This window comes from Pseudorasbora parva, chromosome 17 (genome assembly GCF_024679245.1).
Source record: "Pseudorasbora parva isolate DD20220531a chromosome 17, ASM2467924v1, whole genome shotgun sequence".
NCBI lineage: Eukaryota > Metazoa > Chordata > Actinopteri > Cypriniformes > Gobionidae > Pseudorasbora > Pseudorasbora parva.
In genome coordinates this window covers 18,325,129-18,341,832 of record NC_090188.1, presented here as the reverse complement: position 1 = coordinate 18,341,832, position 16,704 = coordinate 18,325,129, and the positions used below count along the sequence as shown (strand labels likewise).

At 37.8% G+C, this 16,704-nt stretch overlaps 2 protein-coding genes across 2 annotated transcripts; both read right to left on the bottom strand.

The window, feature by feature from the left end:
* Positions 1-882: 882 nt before the first annotated feature.
* Positions 883-10,203, bottom strand: LOC137044956 (dual specificity protein phosphatase 13B-like). The gene is made up of 4 exons (XM_067421360.1): positions 10,144-10,203; positions 9,594-9,722; positions 9,292-9,509; positions 883-1,583 (listed from the first exon to the last, which is right to left on the bottom strand). Coding segments are annotated over exons 1-4 (570 nt in total). The 5' UTR covers positions 10,146-10,203; the 3' UTR covers positions 883-1,362.
* A 2,819-nt stretch (positions 10,204-13,022) lies between these two features.
* On the bottom strand, positions 13,023-15,831 carry zgc:153981 (dual specificity protein phosphatase family protein). The gene is made up of 3 exons (XM_067421935.1): positions 15,353-15,831; positions 14,879-15,096; positions 13,023-14,406 (listed from the first exon to the last, which is right to left on the bottom strand). Exons 1-3 carry the CDS (start codon positions 15,475-15,477, stop codon positions 14,195-14,197), a joined length of 555 nt encoding a protein of 184 aa, XP_067278036.1. The 5' UTR covers positions 15,478-15,831; the 3' UTR covers positions 13,023-14,194.
* Positions 15,832-16,704: the final 873 nt, after the last annotated feature.

The window sequence follows — 16,704 nt, the reverse complement described above, 5'->3', positions numbered from 1 at the left end:
TGAGTGAGTGCAGCTTTAATGAAGGATGCAGTAGAGCTGAAATACTGGCTCAAATCAAACAGTGGGTGATCTGAAGCCTCTACTCCACAGTAACTTATACTCATATCTGAGTAGAACTGAGCGCCTGTGTTGATGCGACGCGGCCCGTCTGCGCAGTTTACAATATGAGTGATTCCCAGATCAGCAAGGAGTCCTTTATCACGAGCCGTTGACCTGAAATGAGCAGCTGTTTAACATATGTCTTCATGTTTTTGATGACATCATTTACATAGATTGAACTGTAATTAAAGGAACAGGTACCTATAGTGTGAAGCTTTGGATTTTCACTATATCTCTTGGGTTAGTTGCTTTTTCTTCTCAAGATGGCAGTTCAGTACTTACTCATCTCCAATGTACAGGCCGGGCCAGATAAGACTGACAGGTCCAAAAGGCTGTCTGTTAGTCAGCAGCAGATACCGCAGATCTGATATAGATGCCATCTCATATGCTGCCTGCAGCTGAGAGTCCAATGGTTTGTCTTGAGGAGCTTTTCTGTTAAAAGGAAAGTTAGAAATCTCTGGAATCAATCATATAGCTTTATGTTCTGTGTTAAGTCAATGCTTATGAGTCAAATGATCAATGCATATTTTAATAGAACAGTTACACATAATATTTTTAGAACAGTTACATATAATATTTTGACCTTTCTGCTTCTGTAATTATGTTTGCCTTCACAGTCCAAAGGGAAATTAGATGAAAATTAACGGATGCTGTTCAAAACAAAACAACACATAATTCCTGAGGTACTATGTAATTTATTTAATGGCAACAAGAAAAGACCTGTTTCAAAGGGCATGTGAATTTTTTTTGTCTGTTCCATCACATTTTTGTTTGGTCATTAGATTCACACATATCCATGGGTCACAACACCAATCGATTTGAGCAGAAACTGTAAATATGTTGGCGCATATGATACCCATTAGAAACTCACTACAGGGGATCAACCCTTAAGACATGTAGCCATGCATGGCTCTTCCACCTTCTCATGATAAAGAGCAAGCCTCAACCGTTTCATTTCACTCCAGTAAAAAAAAAAAACATGCTTGCTGGCTCATTTTGAAACAAGTTCAAAGAATATCTCATCTGGAAGAAATTTTAAAACCTGCCATTTATTTTGTGACCCAGCTGCCCTGTGGAAGTTATTTGCCATTTATAGGGAAGCCCTTCAATTTTGCCTTCTGATACCCACTTTGCCTTTGCACTACAATGGATATTAGCAAATAAGATCTGGCCCAAAAGAACTGGGACGAGGCCATGGGGGAGGAAGCTCTTAAGGGACGTGGTCTTGAAATGGGATTCATCACATTGTTACCAAGTTTTCAGTTACAATTTGTAAGTTTCCAGTTTTTTCTTTCTCTCTCGGACGAGGCTCATGTCGAGGTGTCGAAGCTGGTTAAGAAAGCCAGGATTAGGACAGATGTCCCTGTGTTGCCGCACAGCTTTAACAGCCTCCATTAGAGTGAGATCCTCACAGATCATGAGGAAGGCCAGCACTAGAGTGGCAGAGCGACTCACACCCATCAGACAGTGGACAAACACTCTTCCTGAAGAACAGAACAGAATCAATGCAAGACACTTGTACAGTGCAAATTCTACTTTTAGCATAGTCAAAAGAAAGCTTTAATGCTGTTAGATATGATGGGTGTATTCGAAACACTGCTTCATAAAGCTTAAAAACCCATTTTGTTTATGAATCAGTTAGAGCATGTATTAAACTGGCCAACTGGCAATGTTATTGCAATAAACGAGGCTTTGAAAAGGCATACTGTTTCAAAGCTTGGTTTTTGAAACTTTTTGAATTTGATTGTTTGTAGCTAGAGGGAATTGATCTGGGGAACTTGTCTGTCTAATATATGGTTTTAATGAATTTAAGGCTTGGTTTTAATTCATTTTAATAAACATGCACAGATAATGAAAAGGGAAAGTAGGCCTAATAGTTAATTGTTTCAAATTGTCTTAAAAACAAATAATACACCAATCAGTACAAAGTTTATATATATGTACAAATATGTATTATATACAGACACTTCATTATTAATGGTATTAATGATTTGTATATTAGATTTAGGCCTAATTGATTATACATAAATTATGAATTGAAAGTATTGTGCAAATGTTGGCTATGTTCTAAGTTTTAAGCGTTTTGTAACAGTGAAAATTTAGAAAGTTTCTGTTTTTCTTCCTTCAGTAGCTGGCTGGTCGTATAGTCGATGTTGTTGAAGTCAAGCAGTTTAAATAAATAATGCTGCTTGGCGTTTATTTAATCTATTTAATTAAATGCAGTCCATTTAATCTCTCTCGATAGAGACCCTTTCCTTTCGCTTCTTCCTTTTTGATTTCTTCTCAAGAGTCTGCGTCGTATCGTACAAAAATTCAAACAAATATCAACCTGGGCGCTCTTTCTGTTGCTCTTTCTCTCGTTCTTACTGTCGAAGTAACCATGGCAAAGGATAGCATATCCTGCCAATATGGTGGCATGACATTACGTTCTGATTCTCCATTATCACTTTCAAAACCCAGGAAGGTATTATAATTCATTATAATAATAATAATAATGAATTACATTTATATAGAGTTTTTCTAGGCACTCAAAGCGCTTTACATTTAGAAGGGGGGAATCTCCTCAACCACCACCAATGTGCAGCATCCACCTGGATAATGCGACGGCAGCCATATTGCGCCAGAACACCCACCACACACCAGTGGGTCGATGTTACATCGACCCACTGGTGTGTGGTGTATTTACAATGTAAAATCATAATGTTACATGATGTTACATCAACCACTGTAGTAAACATCGAAATAATTAAAGGGTTACTTCAGCGATTAGCATATGGCTTTGTATCAGTAGAAACCCTGGATTATATTCAAATGATTGTGCTTTCCCCCATCATATCTCACTGAGACGAGAGATTTATGCATTTTATTTCTGGAAAAATTCCTCTTATGATGCAAATTGATGATATTTGCATCATAGGAGGAATGTTTGGCCAATGGCTAAAGACTACAGCCAGCAGAGGGAGCCATTTCCTCATGTTTTATACCCGCGCATGGGGGATGGAGATCACACTCAGAGCGCAGCTAAGCTACAGGCATTCATTTAAACGGACCTATGCTGAGCAATGTAAGTCTTTTAACTTTTCAAATTAATTTCTATGAAAGTTAAGCTTGCAAAGGCATGAACTGAAACACGGCAGATTGAACAGCTCATTTATCTCACTCCTGCAGTTTGTGCTCAGTGCTGTGATACTCGCGTGGCGACTCACTCATTATATTTAACGGACATGTTTAGTTTTTAATTGTAGTGTCTTCTCCAACTCAGTCACAGATTCATTTTCCCAGCGCTGAAGTACCCCTTTAAAGGCATTGTTAAAATAGTCCATGTGAGTACAGTGGTTCAAACTAAATGCTATGAAGCAACAAGAATACTTTTTGTGTGCAAAAAACAAACAAAAATAATGACTTTAATCAACAAATTCTTCTGTGCCAGTCTCCCATGCGTTGCAAATACAGTGCAGTTCCTTCAAAGCACTTTGGCAGAACTGCAGCACTTTAAAAGTGCAAAAAAGTATCCACTGTAGTTACATGGATGATTTTAACAATGTCTTTCCTACCTTTCTTTGCCTTTAAAGTCTATGGAGGGGTCAGCTCTCGGATTTCATCAAAAAGATCTTAATTTATTTTCCGAAGATGAGCGAAGGTCTTACGGGTTTGGAACAATGTAAGGGTGAGTAATTAATGACAGAATTTTCATTTTTGGGTAAACTAATCCTTTAACATAAGTGACATGACATCCGACCTACAGAAGCCCATGGCACATGTCACTATGCTTATTGGCACATCCAGTGGCACATCCGGTCTTCACTGGCATGTGTCAGTGGTACATTCGGTCTTCATTAGCATGTCACTTAAAACTTGTGACATGTGCCATTGGATAGTGGGATGTGCCACTGACATTTTTGCGGAACACTGACACTGTGTCACAGAACATCAGTATGAGTGACATCTGCCACTGAATGTTATATGCCAATGTTGTTGAGTACGCAAACTGCCCATTCTGGCAAACACAAGGAATACATCTATTACAAGTCACTATGATATATTTATTCCTTGATGTTAAAAAGGCCCATTGTGAATGTATTTCGAATTTGTGTCTGTGAGACTTCCTCTGTCAATCAGCCTAATATTGCACTCTGTCAAAGCAGATACGCAAAAGACGCTTGCTCTGCCCAACTCCAGCAGGTGCCGTTGATTAGTGATAGTAAATAGGAAAAGATACTTGCTTCATGTTTGATGTGTGGGTATTGTCCTTCTCAAAAAATTTGCATATGTGATAAAAGTTCATTATTTTCCATAATGTAATGATAAAAATTAACTTTCATATATTTTAGATTCATTGCACACCAACTGAAATATTTCAGGTCTTTTATTGTTTTAATACTGATGATTTTGGAATACAGCTCATGAAAACCCAAAATTCCTATCTAAAAAAATTAGCATATTTAATCCGACCAATAAAAGAAAAGTGTACAAAAAAAAGTCAACCTTCAAATAATTATGTTCAGTTGTGCACTCAATACTTGGTAGGGAATCCTTTTGCAGAAATGACCGCTTCAATGCGGCGTGGCATGGAGGCGATCAGCCTGTGGCACTGCTGAGGTGTTATGGAGGCCCAGGATGCTTCGATAGCGGTCTTAAGCTCATCCAGAGTGTTGGGTCTTGCGTCTCTCAACTTTCTCTTCACAATATCCCACAGATTCTCTATGGGGTTCAGGTCAGGAGAGTTGGTAGGCCAATTTAGCACAGCAATACCATGGTCAGTAAACCATTTACCAGTGGTTTTGGCACTGTGAGCAGGTGCCAGGTCGTGCTGAAAAACCAAATCTTCATCTCCATAAAGCTTTTCAGCAGATGGAAGCATGAAGTGCTCCAAAATCTCCTGATAGCTAGCTGCATTGACCCTGCCCTTGATAAAACACAGTGGACCAACACCAGCAGCTGACATGGCACCCCAGACCATCACGGACTGTGGATACTTGACACTGGACTTCAGGCATTTTAGCATTTCCTTCTCCCCAGTCTTCCTCCAGACTCTGGCACCTTGATTTCCGAATGACATGCAAAATTTGCTTTCATTTGAAAAAAGTACTTTGGACAACTGAGCAACAGTCCAGTTCTGCTTCTCTGTAGCCCAAAAGTGGCTTGACCTAGGGAATGCGGCACCTGTAGCCCATTTCCTGCACATGCCTGAGCACGGTGGCTCTGGATGTTTCTACTCCAGACTCAGTCCACTGCTTCCGCAGGTCCCCCAAGGTCTGGAATTGGTCCTTCTCCACAATCTTCCTCAGGGTCTGGTCACCTCTTCTCGTTGTGCAGCGTTTTTTGCCACACTTTTTCCTTCCCACAGACTTCCCACTGAGGTGCCTTGATACAGCACTCTGGGAACGGCCTATTCGTTCAGAAATTTCTTTCTGTGTCTTACCCTCTCGCTTGAGGGTGTCTATGATGGCCTTCTGGACAGGGTTGGGTCAGCAGTCTTACCCATGATTGCGGTTTTGAGTAATGAACCAGGCTGGGAGTTTTTAAAAGCCTCAGGAATCTTTTGCAGGTGTTTAGAGTTAATTAGTTGATTCAGATGATTAGGTTAATAGCTCGTTTAGAGAACTTTTTCATGATATGCTAATTTTATGAGATAGGAATTTTGGGTTTTCCTGAACTGTATGCCAAAATCATCAGTATTAAAACAGTAAAAGACCTGAAATATTTTAGTTGGTGTGCAATGAATCTAAAATATATGAAAATTTAATTTTTACCATTACATTATGGAAAATAATGAACTTTTATCACATATGCAAATCTTTTGAAAAGGACCTGTATTATATGAACAAGTTAATTTATGCTCATATTAACTGTTTGAAGAACTGATTGTATTATGTTTGGTTGATATACTTTGTTTTAGACCACACACACACACACACACACACACACACACACACACACACACACACACACGCACGGAAACAGCAATGTACTCATTTGCACTTATGTGCTGGAAATAAAGCATCAAAGAACTTTCATGCTACTTCTTCATGTCTCTAACTGAACATCTGCGGTGACCTAGTCCCCAACTGGCAACCCCAAATTGATTGAACATCAACAGTTTTCTTTATGGTCCTACAAGCCAGAGTTTTTCACAGTTATGGAGAGGCATCCATCAGATGAAGTCCCTGTTGTGCAGCCCAGGAGACAATCATCTCTTCCAACACATTTGCAGCATTATGACTTGACTGGTTATAACATACCTAGATACCACCACCCCGCTAGCTTCATCAGCCGAAGAGGAAGTCAGTCAGGATGGACGCTCCACAGGTGGTAGCATATCATGGTGATAATCACAGTCTACAACAATAGTGAACCACAGATCGGTGGGACCAGCATGTGGATGCACTAAACGTGAGGAAAATGCCACAGAGACCTGATTACCACAGTTCAACAGCTGAAGGAGGAAAGAGATGATCTTAAGCAGGGCAGCAGTAAGTTAATGTCTCAAACACAAGCAGAGGTAAAACAGTTGTTTAGTTGGCAAACTCAGCAGCCTCTACTCCTTCAGAGATTATCTCCACTTCCTGTACCTGGTCCTTCAAAGACCCTAGACCGCCCTATACCGGTACCAGCCCCACAGAGGCCAAGAGTAACTGAAACTGAAACTATGCCTAGTGATAGCTCAGCGGAAAGTTTGGAAAGCTCTGAGAAATTAAGCAGTCAAGAAAGTCTTTCCTGTTGATGATGGTATGAGCCTAAGTACCTAAGCTCATCCAGGAACCAAAAAGTTAACACCAGTCCACCAACTGAAAGACCGTTTAGTAGGAGACAAGATGGGACACATGAAGCCAACATGGATCCAAGAAGTCATGTCCGATCTCCCTCTCCACAATCTTCTTCCAGGCAACAGCACAAGCTATCATCTAGGAGTAGGAGAAGGCACCACCACTCTCCAAGTTCATTGGTTGACCAAGAAAGAGTATATCGTGGACCTACTTCTACAAATCCTGACCTGATTTACCCAAACTCCAGAGAGTTTGCACGGCTTAAGATTGGTTTGGAAAACATTCTCCCATTACATTCTGTAATTCTTCTCTTCCACTCCACAACGGCAACATTACATACTTGGGTATCAAAATTTTCTTCAGACTGTCAGAGTTGTTTAATCTCAATACCACTCAATACCAAAAAGACTGGAGATGATTTACAACACTGGACTAACCTAACCTATCTCTAGTCGGTTGCATTGCTACAGTTAAAATTAACTTTACCACAAGTCAACTACCTGTTTTCAGTGCTTCCAACAACACCCATCGATAAATGGTTCAAATCACTTGATTCATTAACCTCTCACTTCTATTGGAAGAACAAAACACATAAAATATCCCTGGAAAAATTACAAAAGACAAAGTCACAAGGCGGCCTAGAAGTTCCAAATTTTTGATTTTACTTTTTTAGCAAACCAGCTAAAATATTTATATAAATTGATTCACACAAAAAAATCATAATAATTTATGTAGCAATATTTTGGAACAAAATAAGTGCAAAAATACTTTAGTTACAGACCTCACCTTCAAAACTATTAGTGTTACATACATTAAAAAAGAAAAGAAAATACAAAACACTTTTGATTTTAAATACGTCATCACAGATGCATTTCAATCATGCTCACTCTCAATCCATTTGTCTAGTTAATTAATTGTGTTATAGTGATTATTTTATTGTATACTTTGTCTTAGACTACACATGCACATATAGAAACAGCAATGTAGCCTACTCATTTGCATTTATGTGCTAATAAAGCAAAAAAGTACTTTGGACCACTGAGCAACAGTCCAGTCCTGCTTCTCTGTAGCCCAAAAGTGGCTTGACCTGGGGAAAGCGGCACCTGTAGGCCATTTCCTGTACACGCCTGTGCACGGTGGCTCTGGATGTTTCTACTCCAGACTCAGTCCACTGCTTCCGCAGGTCCCCCAAGGTCTGGAATCGGTCCTTCTCCACAATCTTCCTCAGGGTCCGGTCACCTCTTCTTGCAGCGTTTTTGGCCACACTTTTTCCTTCCCACAGACTTCCCACTGAGGTGCCTTGATACAACACTCTGGGAACGGCCTATTCGTTCAGAAATTTCTTTCTGTGTCTTACCCTCTTCCTGAACTGTATCATAATAATTTATGTAGCAATATTTTGGAACAAAATAAGTGCAAAAATACTTTAGTTACAGACCTCACCTTCAAAACTATTAGTGTTACATACATTAAAAAAGAAAAGAAAAAACAAAACACTTTTGATTTTAAATACGTCATCACAGATGCATTTCAATCATGCTCACTCTCAATCCATTTGTCTAGTTAATTAATTGTATGTTATAGTGATTATTTTATTGTATACTTTGTCTTAGACTACACATGCACATATAGAAACAGCAATGTAGCCTACTCATTTGCATTTATGTGCTAATAAAGCATCAAAGAACTTTCATGCTTCATGTCTCTAAACGGATATCTGTGGTGAACTAGTCCCCAACTAGCAACCCCAAACTGATTGAACGTCAACAGTTTTCTTTACTTTTGTTTCCTAGAATGGGCAGTTTGCGTGATAATCAACATTGTCATTACATAACATTGAAAGATGACACTCAGATACAGATGGGCCACTAATATTAAGACTTTATTTAATTGACATTTATTTAAAAATAGCACTAGGCTATTTATTTAGGATGTTGTATCACAATTATGTCAATATAGCTGCTCAGCTCATCTGTCAGTCACTACTGAAGGTGTTGCGACACAGTGTCAGTGTTCCGCGACAATGCCAGACACATGCCAATGAAGACCAGATATGCCAATGGATGTGCCATGTAAGCATAGCATTTGGCTGCCATTGGCTTCTGTGCGTCAGATGCCATGTAATTTACTGTAATGTTAAAACCGCGACTACATTTATGGTCGAAATTAGTCGAACTTACATGGCTGACATCGCCGTCGGTGTATGAATGGGTGAATGTGAGACAAAAATGTAAAGCGCTTTGGATAAAAGCGCTATATAAATGCAGTCCAGTCCAGTCCAGTCCAGTCAACAGTGCCAGGTGGGAAAATGAAGCATTTCTCAAGCAGGGCAAAGATACTGAATATTTTTGCTGTAAGTAAGACAGTGGTATAGTGAAGAAATTTTCACTATAAGATAAGGATATTCCCTTCATATGTAACTCACCATTTTTTGACAGCGCAGCTCGTATGAACCTTGCTGTTGGATAGAAAAACACACTTAAGATGAAGTCTGAGGAATCATCAGCCTCCACACCATAGTAATCTATCGACATGTCTCTATAAAAGCGAGCTCCGGTGTTGACATGAGGGGGTCCACTAGCAGCATTCACAATGTGTGTGATCCCCATATTGTACAGCATTGACTTGTCTCGTGCCGCAACCCTGACAAAACATAAACACAGAGAACATCTGTAGTTTTGTGAACTTTCATTGAATTTCCATTTGAATAGAAAAAAGAATACACACTCATTGCCAATGTACACATTAGGCCACACTTGGTTGACATGTCCAGTGGGCCGTCTGTCTGCCAGCATGAAGTTCTGCAGTTCAGCAACGGATGGTGTTTCATAGGCACACAGCTCCTTGAGAGACATCCTGGCCCCCCAAAAATGGAATTGATTTAAAAATTACAGTAAGGGTTTGGATATTATCATGCTAATATGCCTAATATGCAGTTAAGATGCATTCTCAATTCCTCTTTATTTCAAATAGACCATCAAACAACAGCCTGAGGCTGTTGCTCATGAAATCTTCTTGTTGCTAAGAGCGCACTGACACTCCACTTCAGCTCTTAACAACATTAAAATGAATACTGAAGGCTTTTATGGAATATCATTCCACTTAGGATTCCTTGACTGTTGTGGCAAATGTGTTTACAGCTCAGGTGTGGGAAAGAAAGTGTGCGATGCCAGAGCTGTGAGCGATTCACTGAGGTTAGCTCTCATAATAGTTCTCCATAACACCAAAATTTTACTTTCTAAAAGCCTCTAAAATCTCCCTCCTTTTGTGAACTTACATTTTGCAGCCGGTGGCCCTTTTTTCCCCCCCTTGTTCTCAGATTGCCTGCTCTTCTCTCCTTGGTCAGGGACGTTGTCGACAGCCAGTCCACAGATATGTCTCTGGAGGCTGTTTCTTTTTTTAAATGGTGTATAATTATAAACCTCCCTGGATACAAAGAGCTCTTCCAGGTCTTAGTGGGCAGTCAGGTTTGCTTTTAAGACTGTCTTTCCCTAGACAATGATCTTTTGAGCATGTTCTGCACATATTGTGTAGATCTTGGCTAGACTCCCAATATTGTAACTCACTCTTGCAGTGCAGACAAAGGTAAAGGTGGGTCATCAGCGGCTTTTATTGCACACATACATCTTTATCATGAGTCATTGTGCAGGGAAATACACATCATCTCACGAGGTCTCGCCAGCTGCTAGGTTAAACAGTCTTGAAATCCAGATGTTCCTTTCATTTGCCTTGAGGGCGAGTTTTTGATAAATGGTGAGATCTTTGCACATGCAAGTGCAGTGACATGCTCTGTAATTGGAGCGTGTCAGATACCCCTCTCAAAGATATGCTGTCTTCTTTGTACTCCAGCTGAAACTGTTTAGTTAGTGCTCAAATGCTACGTGTGTAAAACAGGAAGACTTAACTAAGAGTTGTTCTTTCCATGCCGGTAAAGTAAGCTTTGAGACCCATAGTAATTACGGTTTTATGAAGCTAATAAAAAGGAATTAATGGCTTGGGTGTGAAAGCCACATACACCTGTTCCTTCTCAAGATCTGCTTATTACTTACTATTATCAAATCCACATACTGTATACAAACGAATCACATTAACACGTAGTATGTTTTATGGATTTTAATAGACTTTTCTGTTTCAAGTCCTTGTCCTGGTGAATCAAATAATACAGTGCAGTGCACTACAATAGCTAAGCTTGGCTTTATTTAATCTTACTTGGAAAAGCAGTTTGTGTAATTTGTATTATGTGGTCCAAATTTGCCCATTTAAAATTGTCATGGTATAGCCAATCCATGAATCATTCCGCCTGCTTTTCTTCTGTGGTTTTAAAAGTAATAGAAACTCTATGAATTCAAAGTAAATAGTCCTAGCGTAACATTTTTTTTACCATTTAAAAGTTTGGGGTCAGTAATAATAATAATTCTATGTTATTCAGCAAGGATATATTAAATTGATCAAAAGTGACAGTAAAGAAGTTTACATATAAAATTACATAGGCCTACAATTGATATAAAAATCTATTTCAAATAAATGCTGTTATTTTGAACATTCTATTTGTGTGATGTATGTATGTATGTATGTATATATATATATACATTCAGCTTTGCAATCACAAGGATAAGTAAATACATTTTTAAATTGAAAACGGTTATTTTAAATTGTAATAATATTCAAATTTGTACTCTCTTTATTGTATTTTTAATAAATTAAATGCAGTCTTTAAAAAAGCATACACAGTACTATGCTTTTCTATTGATATTTCTTCATAGCAGTTTGTTTAAGCCAAAGTATGTTGCTGCTGGGCTGATCTGTTTGTTTGTTCTTTTTATCTGTGATATCTTAGACTTGACAGCCTTCCCTGAGAAAACACAATGTAATCATGTACAGTTGCATCTGTTTTCCAGAGCACTTGTGTGACACTAATGTGGTCATCAGCATCACCCCCTCTGTGCCTCTGGTTCCCCCACAGTCAAATCAGGAGATGACTTCACTTAGCTGAAAATATATACACACACTTGGCTTAGCTGTTGCCCGTTTCTCTTCTCAACTGCTTCCATGATTTATCATCATACAGTGTATGCCAAGCAGCTAATCAGGAAGCAAAGTAGTGTCTTAATTGAATGTTCTCTGAAAGAGATGTGTGTCCGGGGACTCGTGTGGGTCCTGCTTCCTCTAGTTGCACAGCTGCAGGTCACGCTGTCAGGGTGACGACAGGAAGAGCCAGTCCAGGGGAATTAGTTTCTCTTCTCAAGGTTTCTGTGGGTTAATGTTGTTCTATTACAATCTTGGTTGGGCTTCAGTTACCTAAAAGTACATCTGCATGATGAAATGGCATTGACAAATGATAAAGGACAGGCTTGAATCTGTAATCTATTTATCAATGTAGCATTTTGAGAATTTTTTTAATGAGGTTAAACTTAACAAAAGACGCTTGTGTTAATGTAGCATATGAAGGATATCAGATGAAAAGAAAAATATTATGGGAGGAAACTTAGCATAACAGATTTTAATTTGATATTTTTCATGACACAGCACTGCACCCTGCTGGAAGCATTCGGAAGCACAAAGGGAAATCAAAAGTACAGTAGAATAGATGAAGGTTAAAGGGATAGTTCACTTTAAAATGAATATTCTGTCATCCTTTATTCACCCTCAAGTTGTTTCAAACCTGTATGAATGTCTTTCTTCAACTGAACACAATGGAAGATTTTTTGAAGAATGTCAGTAACCAAACAGTTAACTGGAGCCATTGACTTCCATTGTAGGAAAAAAAAAATACTATGGAAGTCAATGGCTCCAGTTAACTGTTTGGTTACTGACATTCTTCAAAAAATCTTCCCTTGTGTTCAGCTGAAGAAAGAAATTCATACAGGTTTGAAACAACTTGAGGGTGAGTAAAGGATGACAGAATTTTCATTTTAAAGTGAACTATCCCTTTAAACCCACATAAGAAAGGGTCATCTACAGATAGTATTATAACTGGCACATGGATTGCATGTATCTTAACATGAGAAAATGCAAATAAGTATATTACATATAAAATAAGAAATGTTTGAAATTACATTTAGTTGTTCAGAGTTATTATGAACTTAGTAGGGATAAATATTCTCAAATATACTATAATATACTATAATTTGCCTAACTAACATACAAAAACCAAAGCACTTTATGTTTATTTTATTGAAATTAATACAGATACAAATTATATTTGGCACCTTATTTGTGTTAGTACATGATAAATCTGTATATGAATCCACCACTGCAGTTGTAACACTTAAAATACTTAACATAGGCAAATATAAATGAGAGCAACAAACTGAATATTTATCCTTCTCAAGATCAATAGACTCTCACGTCCAATTAAATGTTGTAAGTATACGGTGCATTTGACAAAACTGTTTATACAGCAGTAAATGTTCTCAGAGATAACAAAAGAACTTCTGTGAATCAATGGCCTGAATGAAACACATTATTCTGCTATTAAAACAAAAAAGGTGCACTAAAAATCACATCAGCAAGTGCTGCTCAGTCATTTTAAACAAGGCTTTTAGGACTGAGTCAACAGAAGAATGTTGTGCTTGGCCCGTATATTTCTCCAAATTTGGCTGCCAAAGGCAACGTAAAAGCTAATACTGCTTACAGTGAATGTTTTCTCTGCCGCCAAATAATGAACCACAATTCAATCATTTAATAGGCCTACTGTTTAAATTTGTATATGCTGAATACTGACTACACTGTGTGAGCATGTGGCACTTGTGTGCTGTGGTTTATAAAGGTGAAACTTGAATATATCACAGATTTTCATAAAAACATTCTTCAACATAATTTTTCAGTTACACTACATTGTACAGTAAAATCACCCATGTTAATATTAAGGTAAATATTTTTTCATTTAATATTAAAGTGTTTTCATAGCTACATTTATCATGTTATAGAGTAGACTATACACTGTAAAACAATTCAGGTCTCCAATTGAAACATTTTAAGTGACTGATAACATCTAAATTTTTCAGTTGGCCGAATTTAATTTTTGTGAATTAAATTGCGTCAATTCACAGAATTTTAATTCGGCAAACTGAAAAATTTAGACGTGATCAGTCAATAGACAATTTCCAATTAGAGCCATTTTTTTTACAGTGTATAATAACCTTGTAATGCATGTAAAAATTTAAAGATGATAGATGCACTAAACCTTAAAGGCACATGTTTTATGAAACAATAGGCCTATATAGCATAAATAATGTAAACATACAATTGCTGGTTACCTTAAATTATATAAAAATGTATGCATGTGCTTGTGTGTGTTCATTACATTTCTGTTGTTTTTTTTTCTGTCAGAGAATAGGACACAGCATTCGCTTTCTCTGTAGTTGAATGTCCAAATCAAGGAGAAGGCTCAAAAAGTTCCTGTTAGGATAGATTGCACGTTTCAATACAACCGTTTGGATGGCAGTGCGGAGAGTAAAACGCTGACGCAGCATTAGGTACGCTAGAACCAGAGTGGCAGACCGACTCATTCCCATGATGCAATGAACAAGAACCTTACCTGCGGATAAAAGACAGACCACAATGATCAAGAGGAGCTGCTAATACTAATAATCAAAATGAACCTTTTAATATTTATTAAATATGAATATCTTCTGTATTATGTACAGTATTATATATATATATAGCATTTCAGAATCACGATCAGCTGTTATCAGGTTTAGAGGGAAATTTAAAGAGATAAAGACAAAATGCAGCCTTTTTCCAAGGATTTCAATAACAGAACAAATTTATTTTTTTCTGTCCTAAAATTTTTGTAAAAGGGTCTTAAAGGGTCAGTCAAGTATGGGTGGTTTTGATGTCATATGGGTTAGGAGGATAGAATTGTTTTTTAAATAATTATGTCTTAACTATATTAACCATATGAATCAGTGTTAGTTTCAAAGTGGACTTCAAAATCCTCCCCAGGTCATTTTGATCAACTTGTTTTGCATTTTTGCATTACATTAGTTTCACTGACTGTGGTCACTTACTATTCTTCTTCCTTAGGGCTTTGTGGATGAAATCAGAAGCCGGTTTAAAGTGCACACTAAGATCAAATGATGAAGAGTCTTCTGCTGGGATGCCATAATATACAATTGCACTACCATAATAACTCTGGTCCCCAATGCTGCCTTGCTTGGAATGGGCAGCATTTAAGACATGAGTTATTCCCATTTTCTTCAAAGCATTTCTATTTTGAGCAATGGCCCTAAAAAAGAGAAAACATTATTTAACAGGACAAACACTATGGCATTAAAAGTGAAGTTACCGCAAAAATTGATTTCACTAGATGGATGCACATTATTATCAAATAAATAAGTCACTTTGAATAGAATATTCTTAAATATTTAAATATAAAGATAATACAATACAACTAAATATAAAACACATTAACATATATATTTTTTTTTAAAAAGCTAATGGTACAACACCACATCAGTTTTGTAGTAGTAGCCTATACTTACACGCTTCCGATGTACAGGTTCGGCCAGACCTCGTCGACTGGAGTTAGATCAAGTTTGCATGTGTCCAGAACATTCTCTAACTCTTTAATAGCCAGGAGTCCGTGTTTATGTTTCTGAGCTGTCATTCTTCTTAACTGACCCAAAACAGACAATTACGCCAGTGAATATGTGTTTCTCTTGTTTTCCCGGGGGCTCAGCCTACATAATCGTTTTGGCACGTCGTGATCCACACAGACAGGTGCTCTTTATGACGCTCCGACCTCGGCCACCAGATACCGCTGCAACATCTCATCTCTTCAATGACGAGGAGTCGTGTGCGTACGCTACAACAAATATTGTGAATGGCTAGGGGGCGCCTGGTGGCTCGGAAAGTCGAAACTTTCATTGAGTCGCATTGAAATCTTCTTATGTTTTTCTTCTTACTGGATATACTCGAACAAATAGGATAAAACATGTGAAATAGCCTATAGCCTATGATTTCCACGTTCTGGTATCTGACATGTAAATGGACTTATAGCATAACAGTTTCTATAAAAGTATTGAATAAAATGGCTGCACCAGTAATCACATTCGACTATGATTGGCCCATCTTGACTAGCGTGGGAAAAAAGTAACAAGCGCCACCTGATTGCGTATTTGTATCAGTGCTTTGGACCTCTTTGGACCTGAATAATGACACTGAAAACTTTAATTGCCCCGGATAAAACATTTGTAGAGCGGAAACTCAGATGTAGCCTGTTCATTATTATTTGGGCTACATATCGTATGGCCGCCTAGCTATTTTAAAATATATGTTTCTTACAGCCATTCTAGCTTGTTCCACTTCTATGGTGGCAGAACATTGTTATCTGTTTCACAAGTGACGGATGATTCATCCGATGACGAGAGAACTGGACAATAAGTGACAATTGTGTTGAGTGAACGTCTGTGAACATTTGGAGTATTGTTTAGTGGAACAAAGAAGAAAACATGCAACAAAGATCAGATTTGCATTTGCATACTGATCAGCTCAAGTTTATATAATAAAAAGTCTTTGAGGTTTAATTTGTGTTGGGAGGTATTCAGTAATTAAATATGGCCCAGAAACAAAACAATATTTAGCTAGGCCTACAACTTTATTGACCATGTATACCGGTAGTATAATTATTGCTTTCGATTTCTTTCTTATTTAATTCAAATTTGTTATTTATTTAACAGAAGTATAACACAAGCTTTGATTAGAAATACAATATTTTTTATTATTTTATTATATTGTTGTTGACCACTGGAAGGAGTGCTGTAGCCTAAATGTTAGCCTATTAACATTTATTAAATGTGAATATCTTCATATTTAACAAATGTGAAGTCAAACA

What these genes read in the sequence shown, in the direction of transcription:
- LOC137044956 (XM_067421360.1), bottom strand. An exon ending in AATGTGTACATTGGCAATGA is followed by an intron (nt 9,510 to 9,593) that starts GTGTGTATTCTT and finishes ATGTTTTGTCAG; the next exon opens with GGTTGCGGCACGAGACAAGT. An exon ending in AGCTGCGCTGTCAAAAAATG is followed by an intron (nt 1,584 to 9,291) that starts GTGAGTTACATA and finishes TCTGTTCTTCAG; the next exon opens with GAAGAGTGTTTGTCCACTGT.
- zgc:153981 (XM_067421935.1), bottom strand. Translation starts at nt 15,477, where the DNA reads ATGACAGCTCAGAAACATAAACACGGACTCCTGGCTATTAAAGAGTTA. An exon ending in AACCTGTACATCGGAAGCGT is followed by an intron (nt 15,097 to 15,352) that starts GTAAGTATAGGC and finishes TCTCTTTTTTAG; the next exon opens with GGCCATTGCTCAAAATAGAA. An exon ending in AGCCCTAAGGAAGAAGAATA is followed by an intron (nt 14,407 to 14,878) that starts GTAAGTGACCAC and finishes TTTTATCCGCAG; the next exon opens with GTAAGGTTCTTGTTCATTGC.